Here is a 10,116-nt window from a genome sequence, read left to right as displayed (position 1 = left end):
TTAGAATTGCACTCGCAATGTAACGTATTACAGCAAATATACGGAAGGATATTTAAGAGATCCAATATATCTAAACGTCTCAGTTTAACGGTCGAGGCGGTGCAGATCCGCGTCGTTATCCGACCGTTGTAGACCATTACACGGCTAATAATTCCAGTTAATTTAAAGGCGACACGCAGGTATTTGTGTAAGGGGTTATGGACTTAGTAACACACAGTTAAGGTTTAAATCATTTAATAAAATAAGTGATGTAATAATTTTTTATTAAGAACACATTTTAATAGCAGTCACAGGCTGTTTTAAAAACGATTCTCTACATAAAATAACAGCTATGTTAATGAATACGGGTGTTTCTATTTGATTCACAGTGAAACAAACTTGATGGTTGCCCGAATAACAGAACAGTGTACATAGAACTATGTCACGTTACAGTGACAGATGTAAACCCGTGTCCACAGAGTACGTGTTCACAGATGACAACACCGTAACACGTTTCATAGCTCGCTTCTAACATCGTAAGGCCGTTTCTACATAACACACATCTTCACAATATACCAAGAACATCAGAAGTTTCAATATAAATTTTTAATATGAAGCCTTTCGAAAAACATTAAATAAAATAAGATAAACGTATGTACCATAAAAATATTAACATTTAACGCTATATTCAAATATCGATTTCATAATATGTATTTTTTTCTGTACTCTTCTATGTATTTGTCACGAGAAAAGAATTTTTTTACAATATTTAAGTACCGACATCTATTACAACAAAGAGTAAGAAATGTTCTATAATGAATTAGTTTTACAAAAAACATTCATCATCCTTGCCGAGTCGTCTCGCCAATAAATTTATGCATATCAAAATATATACGAAATACATTTATGTATCATTCATTGGGTCGTCATTGATATCATTTATTTAAAATATAATGCGACATCTTCAATATGTATATTAAAAATTCTTACTGCTAATTCGGTAACTGAAAAAAAAAATGGATGTGGTGTACGTATTGCATAGCGTAGCGTACTCGTAATATCAAAGGCACAACTCGGCTCCATTTATTTTTATTCGAGACAGAAAAATATTTACAATGCAATACAATTATTTTCACTATATTTTCTTTGAATGTTGCAACGAATATTTTCCAGGTAAAAGCAATATACCTCAGTTATGCCTTTCTTTAGGAGTCCGATACACACTGCTTGACAGTTTGTGCAAGGAGAACAAATAACATGTGTCTGTTCTCAATGTATGCCGCTTTAAATAAAGGACTAGTTGTTCTTCTATTGTCAAAATATTAGTGTACATAAAAAAAAAATTAATTAAAACGAAAGTATTATCGAGTGCCAGTTGCATCACAATATAGTTATGGCACAGATAGACAAGGAGATTGTTAAAATAACGTTAGACCTACACTACATATATGAAACGTACAAAATTAACTACAAATTTACATATTGCATCAGGTACGTACATTGTAATTAAACAAAATGTTAAAATAAGCGTGTAGCGATGGTCGGTTAGAGCGTGGAATGAAATATAAACTGTTAACACGTCTGTATACATAAATAGGTGAAGTAGGGGTCATTAGCTGTTGTTACATATACATTATCACTATAATAATTAACATAACCATTTTTATTCCTGTATTAAAAGTTAAACACAGATGTTTATTTTTTTACACACAGGTAATATAAAACCCCGTTGCAGAAGTAACAAAATTAGATTTTGTTTAATATACATACAGTTTTACGCATTGTAAATAACTATTTCTCTAACCTTATCGTACCCCAGCGATTATGATAAAACATTATAAACCATATTAAGTTATTTCGGGTGGTCAGTGACTCATTCCACTCTGGGCACTCCACCCCACCTCACCTTACATCTAAATACAAAGCATTATCAATTTAGTACAAAACCATGATGGATTAACAATACATTGGCATCTAAGCAAATGAGATTACATAATAACCGAACGTACACAAATCGAATGAAACTACTAACAAATAGCACCTAGACGGGCGCACACGAGTGCACCGGACACTGTCCATATAAATATGGCTAAGAAACAACATGTTCAGGCAAGCAAAGTCGAACCGTAACCGTCTCACAGGGAACACAGAGTCAATCACTACACCCTACAGAGTCAAATCAACTAAAACAATATCATTCTTCATCTCGTTTAAACAGATCAAGAACTTTAAATCGTTTAATATCACTCTTTAAAACATTATATTACAAGAATCGATAGACAAAGATATTTGCTCAACAAGAATACTCTCACATTGAAACACTTGGAAAGAACAACATTGGGTAGAGCGCGAGCCGCGAGTGGCGAGCTTCGCCCAGAGTTTGTAACTTATGGACGGCCGCTGGCGCTGGCGCCGACCCTTGGCCTCGTCAAGGGATGCTGATCACACAGACTTTGATCAAGCCGTGCAACACTTTCTTGCTTCGTTCCAACCTTTTAGGTTGAAAGTTATGCTATCCGTTTGAAGACAGGTCGTCTTTGAGCCACTGCGGAACGGTGCGGCCTATCCTGACCAGGAGCTTGGACAGCGCCGTGTTGTGTGGCGTGTAGTATCGCTTTAGAAACTTGGAAGATCGCTCCTCCATCGGAGGGTAAATCCGACCCTTGGATTTACCGAGACACTTAGTCCTGTCGTTACCTACTGCTTGGCAAAAAAATCCTTTTTTCGGATCGTACCTGCAATAAAGGCATAAAGTTAATATTTTGCGGCATTAAGTTAGTCGTACAACATAATGCAACCAACATATTCACAATCCGTCTATGAGAGATTAGTAAGAACTAAAAGGGCAACGAGAAAGCTATCCATCTTTTGTGTTTTTACATCGAGTCGATGTCTGCCATTTCATCTCTCAATAATTTCATCATCCATTTTATCTGAAACGTCCTAAAGTATTTCCACGAACTGAGCGTATTTTTCTTTGTTATTGCGAACTTACGTACTAACCTTAATATATTATTCAGTGCCACTTATGGTGGGACGAAGGATTCAAAGCTACAGCGATTTAAACAAGTACCTTTTTCAGCACGAGTTAAATAAAACAAACATAAAATACGTCGTTGAATCCAAATACTGTGGCTTAGAATTCTCATTGAAGACGAGTCTAGCTTCGGGGAACTAAATGCTATTTTCCTTAGGAAGGCTTAGAATTGCAACAAGCTGCTTTATGTAGATAGGGCATTATGCAGCGATATTAGTCCCAGCGAGTTGCTTCTGCGAAGTTGTGCGCCTAGAGTTTAAGAGGCCATTGTAGCTAAGTTATCGCCAATTGCAGGGGTTACTGGTCTCGCTGGTGACCATACAATATCACTTTACAGGATGTACTTCAAGTTTTATGTCTTCGTATCTTCTCAGGCTTGTTGTCTTAGTCCAAAACGATGTTCGGGCCGAAAACGCGGAGTCTGCTAAACCGGGACCGTATTATCTTATGGGGAGGTAAATTTTGCTCGGCCTCATTATTTCTGAACTCCGGGGTTTGCAAATACACTTGTATTGAGAGACAGTAAAAAGGGAATGTCAAATTAGGAGGACAAAAGAATCTTGTTGATTATAAAAAATAAGACATTCGGTACGTAGATGACTTTGTTGGCAGAAATTCGGTACTTTAATGCGACTTACTTGAGCAACTTATTATAGTCGATATGCGGTGATATCTTGAGGAACTTTTGCAGCGTGTTCATGACAGCGGCGGGTTCGGACCTCAGCAGGGACCCGTCGATGATGTGCAGCTGGTGACTGCTGTACTCCGCCAGCCACCGCTCTAGGTAGTGACTGTACTTGCCCGGGTTTAGGCAACGATTTCTAAAGGAAGGGACACAGAATTGATCATATTATCTACTGCTACATTTTACGCAACTAGTATAAAAAATATGTACATTGATGTCCATACAGCATAGCAGTAATTTACGAAACACTTGTAGTCATAAAATAGGTACATGTTTTTGCTCTGTGCTTAAAATCCACAAAATAAGGGCGATTATTCATTGGCATTTATCGTCGACTAAAATTCCTAACTCGATATAGACTGAAATTCAAATTTTACAAGCAATATTACTTGAACAAACAAAAACCAGCGTATTCAAAATATTTAACGTTGATAATACAGACAGTATCAATTTATTAATCCGTCTTGAGCACATTAGCTTTATAAGGAAACGCGTGAAGACTGATAATAAATTCATGGGCCCGTCAAGTACACAATAATCTTTGAGGAGCACGCACCGGAATATAACTGGTTTATTTTAATGGAAAATAGATTTTGTGGATGGAAAGTCACGTATTTTGTGGGTGAAGAAGCCTTGAGCATTGTATTTTGTAGCAGTAATTAATGTAAGAGATATGTATTTCACGAAGGAGAATAGGCCTGCTTGTAATATTTAGGTCAAGTTGGGGACATTTTTATACAACAAAAATGTTGCAAACATTTTAGACATTTTATACTTACATCTGAGAAAATACTTGGTTTTGTATATCGTTTAGAAAGCACGTTCGTTAAATTTCCATGTCACAGCCAGCTACAAGTGCTAGCTGGCTTGTAGTGCATTACTCACACATATTAAACTATACACCACCAACTTCGTTAGTTAATTAAAACTAAATCGTTTTCATGGCTGTTGGCCCTACGAACAGGATTACGCAAGTCAATAAGCCCCCTACGTCATTTGTGCCATAATAGCGTGAAGTTAAGGAGCCGAATGGCATAAACGAGTAGAAGGGGGATGAAATAATAGTACAGTGTACGTATTACATTCGTTATTAATGTACAAGCGCCGGGGTTCGCTCAGAAAAATTGTGATCCAATATGAGAGGGTCGAAGGCAGACGTAAAATATATGCCGTTCGGCCGAGATAAAAAAACAAAAGGAAGGATAGGATTACTTATATTAGAAAGACTGTCGTCGTACGATGCGAAGGTAAAGTTTTATTGCTGTGTAAGACAAAGAATGTGTCCGTATTTTTTGTTGTGCAAGTTAAATGTGAAATAGAATTTTCGTTTTTATGTTTTAGGTAGAAAACGAAACAAAACCTTTTCGTACAAAAAGACTGGTTTAAGCGTTGATCAAAAAGCTGCTCATAGCCGGTTGGCAATTGTAGATTCGAATATAGAATTCAGCTTAAAAAAAAGATAATCAAAAAATTAAAACTATATTCGTATGATGTAATGCTTACCTCAAGTCCCTGAGGGGTTTCGGAGCGGAGTCGTTCGCCGTGATGACTGTGTGAAACGTATAGTTGTTGGCAACCGCGTCACCGTGCGACCTTATATGCTGGTACCACGAGTAAGCCCTGTATAAAAACGCACACTTCAATGGCAATAGTTCACGCACACTTACACTCTAATATATGCACTGGGATTTATAATTTTCCTAATTTATATTAAACTGTAGCTCTGCGCACATTTTAATTCGAATGATTCCATAAAATACTGTTTATCTGAAGTACGCTCAGAAACGAAACTCATTCGTTACTGTAATAATTCTTCAAATGTTTGAAGGTAACTCTCCAGGAGTATTAATTATTGTTAAATATTAAAAATAATGAAATTTGTTTTCTAATTTCCGTCAAAAAAGATTTTTGATAGAATTTCGAACTTTTGGTAGAATATCGCACGTAAAAAGTGTATTTGACTTAGCATAACTTGTATTGCAAAGATTTTGTGAGATGTATAGTACCGCAACCGGTATAAATTCAAGATGTATGCGAATTGCTTGACACCTCATAGTTGTATCGTATAGGATTTGAATAAGCAGTCCACGGGCTCAAGTTTCCAGTGCAACCTCTTTAAGTTATACGTTTTACTGTATTGCCGTTTGTATATGGATTAGAGGAAATATGTTTTATAACTTTTATACACAGAAAATATGAGAAAACAAAAAATAGATACATATTCGATCTTTTTTTAGATATTCGATAAGAACGAATACAGGTCAATCTGTCATCATATTCGTGTCTCAAAATGATTTATTTATCAAGTGTAGTTTCCATCATCCCAACCTTACAGTGTTTTACAAAGAGCGACTGCCTGTCTGTCCTTCTCAACCCAGCCACCTGGGTAACAAAATACACCTACGATACGACTGGTTGTCAGACATTCTGACTACACGTCCCGACCGACAAAAATGTACAGCAGAGACACATTATTTAACGTGCCCTCAGAATCACGGAGGAACAAGATGGTCACCCATCCCGCAAGCATAGCTTACCCTGAGATCGATCAAATCGTGGAGTTGTCGTTTAGCCACGGCCTTATCCTATTTATAAAAGTGTACTCGTTTTCCATACATTTATTTATTAAAGTAGTAAACGTTATGCGATACCTAAAAACATACGGAGTTGAATAAAATTGCGACTCTATTTACTTAAGTGGCCTACATTCGGGCACTTTAATACTGTTTTTCATTAACAGAAGTACGACACGAAAGCACCATTCATTAAATGTATGTCCGTGTCTATTTTTACATGACCTATTTTCTTACTGACCACACAGCATTATAAAAAGCCCAAATATTTACGAGTGTTGCTACAATTAAAAACTTAGCCATCTGTTATATGGCGTGTTTGAATATAAACTTATTTAGTACGACAGAATTAATTAATAGAGGCATTTGAGCTGGCACTTAAATGGAGGAGTAAACATTTTAATGGTCCTGATAACTGCTCAACGCCGTTAACATGGTGTTGCCATAAGAAACGTCGGCTCGTGGTCGAAACAAGCGCATAGTTTAATTAAACCCCTTTTCATATTTAGAGTGAATGTGGAACTATACGATATTTTTTATCAGCCATAGTCTTCTATGTGTGAACAAAAACAATATAATATGGTCATTCATTAAACTGTACATAGGTTTGGTTTCAACATGGACTTATAGATACACAAGTATAAAGGGACTCGAATGAATTTTCTTGAAACTTCGATGGTTATAATTCAGATTCTACATTTGCATTTTGATGAACGAGGCCTGTGGGGCGCCGATAAAATATTTTTCTTTAGCATCGTGTAATTACGATTATCGCTACAAGATTGATGTACTTTTTTTTAAAGCAACAGTAAAAATATTAATACCGATTCAAATATTTTAAATTCATTACAAAAAATGTTCTACTTTTTTTTTAAGTGGCTGTTCTGAAAATTGAATAATCGAAAAAAGGTTAAATAAAAGTAAGAATATTTTTCATTACAAATTATTTCTTTAAATTTAAAACCCTATACTATATACCTACGATATATAATAACACTAATCTCTAAGCTTTACATCTGAAAGACCAATTTTAGACTATCTATAGAAATTACCGACTGTATTGTTTCATAAATATCGATACGTTTTTGTATGTGTATCGTTAGCAGTGGATACAATAGAAGCTTAGGTATCTCTAGTACTTAGGCAGTCTAGACATTTATTAGCCTTAAATTTCACCTGAAATAACAAACGAAGTATAATCGAATGGTTTTAAGACAATAGCTTTAGCTCTAATCCGAGACCCCTTTCAATGACTGGTTGCCCAAAAAGTAGGTACCTACAGAGGGATATTTCAACTAATTTATGTGCGTAATACTAAGTTTGCCTGATTGATAGTGATAGTTTATTACGACGCATTTTCTTAGCAGTTACCGCTTGCATGTAGGTTGGGGACGATTTTTAAAAGACGCATATGCCATAGCACTGGCATTCGAAATACGTTTTCAATATCATTCGGTCAGAAAGAAAGGACCTTTTCGATTTCTGCTGATGGGTCCACGTATCGGTAACAGTTGTCATTAGTCGTTAGCACAAGCATGCGTGATTAGGTATCTTGATACAATTTAGTTTGCCAGATGGCTCATAAAGAGAATAACATAATTGAGCTAAAGTAGGTTGAATTTTCGAACTATATATCAATATATGTATATTAGTTTATACCTACTTGCCAATATATCGTGAATACAGTTTTACGTTTTCTTGTTTCTTGCCAATGTTTGCGTTGTTGATACAAATATGTCAGTATGTCAATCGATATAGTTTATGACGGTCTAACAGGAAAAGGCTTACGGAATCTATCCAGTTATTTACACAGGACAGAACATGAGTTAACTTTTAATCCTTAGATACTAGTATTTGAGTAAGTTTAGATTGCCTTTTTATTAGTTTTGTTGGGGACGATTCCTGGTCTCGCCGGGTTTAGCTGAATATAATTTTAAACTAGGATAAACTTATAAAACAATTTTGTTCTAAAATTTATGTACACACAAATTAAGGTTTTAATGCCATTGAGAATTAGTACTAAAATTGTCGATTCAGCGTTCCACCCTTTGAAGGCTATTTTAGTTGATTATTCGTCTTCGGTGGCAATGAGTTAAATTGACTTAGGACCATATTTTAAATACCGATTTCATGATTAAATTACAATGTTCTCCAAGACAGCAAGATTTATTAATGATGTAGATAAATTAGGTCATTTAGACGTCACTCTTGAATTGGTTCGTTTAATTTACGTGCACAGATACGGCGTTTCAAACTTTACCGCGGTATGTTGAACATGTTATATATTAAAAATACTAATAAGTGCATTTTACAAACAGTTTCATTGAATCTTACCTTTTAGACGGAGATATGAGTATGGCGATGATCTTCGCGTTGGGCAGCAGTGCGTGCGCTCTCCTCGGTACCAAGTCACCGTCGAAGTACGTGGCGGACTTCTCAAACGTGATGGGAGTACTGTTGCTCATGTTCGGCGGGAAGAAATTCAGGTACCTGAGAAATATTGTACTGATATAAAAATCGAAAATAAACTAGAGATATAGTACGCTGACTTGGGTAACAGTACAAATCTGTTTAGCCCCAGGTAGTTACTAAAATTAGGTAATAAAAATAAATTGGAGCAATAAAAATGATAAAGATAATCGCTGTAATCTTAAAGACAAAAAGGCTCTAAAGGCTTATGACGTAACGCCTAAGGAAAATTTTTACTTGGAAGTGACGTCACACAGTGTCGTTCATTGGTAAGTAACCTAATATTATGATAAAGGTATTAAATATTTAGAAACTGATTTATCTAGAGGTACATTTTTGAAAGCAGTTACGACATGTTTTCGAGATCACTGTGAACTTGATTAGGTACTTGTAATGGATACACATTTGAAATAGAGGCCATGTTTATGAGTATTTAGTTACAAAAACATTTTGGAAAGGGAACATCTAAAGTAGAAGCCTAATTAGTGTCGTTATTATAAGTTATGTGGTTTGAATTTGAAAAATATATTATGTTTTTGTAGGATAGTAAAATTATCAGATAAATAATAATTATATTCGATCGTTAAACATTATAAGCTAGAAGAACGCGAGTGAAATCGCTCAGCCAGTATGAGTTATAGAAATATTCCATTTTCCGTTCATTCAATTACAGACGTATCCATGACTACAAATTGAATAAAGCGATAAATCCACAGAAGCATTTCAAATAAGGATTGCTTATTATATTAGCGATAACGATCTGTAGATCAACGACCGATTAAATATCAAAGATTATAAAATAATGTAGATAAGACAAATCGAACATCGAATTCAGAGAAGCAGACAAAGAAACTTCTATGAGCGTGAATGGATAGAAAAGTCGTTGAAAAGTAGTACGGACATGACATTTTTTTATGAAGCTCGCGATTTTTCGCTTCAATTTGAGAGATCTAATCAGTATTAAGTTTAAAGATGTGCCACGAGCCTGAGGCAAAAACATGTTCCATACAGTTTGCACCCCCTGTTCATTTAACTAATCTTTCACAGACATGAAGAATGTAAAATCGTGTCTAATTAAAACGTACAACGCTAACAGGGCGAGGTACGTGCGTTGTTTCGCCTAGTGGTCTAGAACCGATGTAGGTTACGCATTACATATACATGAGTCTTCTTAAGACTGATTATACTATCTTGAGCTAGGGTTAATCAATAAGTACTAAACTAACTGCAGTTGTGTGAGATTGTCCTAGTTTAGTAATGTCGGGAATATTATATGGAAGCTTGTAATCTCGGTCGATTATTTAAACCTGAGTGGCAACAGTAGTTTCGTATTAGGTCCGATTTAAATTAGGAACATGTGAGACTTTAGAAAC

At 35.5% G+C, this 10,116-nt stretch overlaps 1 protein-coding gene across 2 annotated transcripts in view; it reads right to left on the bottom strand.

The window, feature by feature from the left end:
- Positions 1-217: 217 nt before the first annotated feature.
- LOC113502524 (bifunctional heparan sulfate N-deacetylase/N-sulfotransferase) overlaps positions 218-10,116 on the bottom strand; it is an 85,506-nt gene continuing 75,607 nt past the window's right edge. For both annotated transcript variants that reach the window (XM_026884129.1, XM_026884130.1), the window contains exons 12-15: positions 8,609-8,764; positions 5,205-5,321; positions 3,655-3,837; positions 218-2,714 (exon numbers count right to left, since the gene is read on the bottom strand). In XM_026884129.1, the coding sequence (XP_026739930.1) occupies positions 2,492-2,714; positions 3,655-3,837; positions 5,205-5,321; positions 8,609-8,764 (679 nt within the window). In that variant the 3' untranslated portion in view covers positions 218-2,491. The remainder of the gene's footprint in view (positions 2,715-3,654; positions 3,838-5,204; positions 5,322-8,608; positions 8,765-10,116) is intronic.

The sequence above is a fragment of the Trichoplusia ni genome, chromosome 17 (assembly GCF_003590095.1).
Source record: "Trichoplusia ni isolate ovarian cell line Hi5 chromosome 17, tn1, whole genome shotgun sequence".
Taxonomy (NCBI): domain Eukaryota; kingdom Metazoa; phylum Arthropoda; class Insecta; order Lepidoptera; family Noctuidae; genus Trichoplusia; species Trichoplusia ni.
The sequence above is the reverse complement of the archived record's forward strand: the minus strand, read 5'-3'. Positions and strand labels throughout refer to the sequence as shown.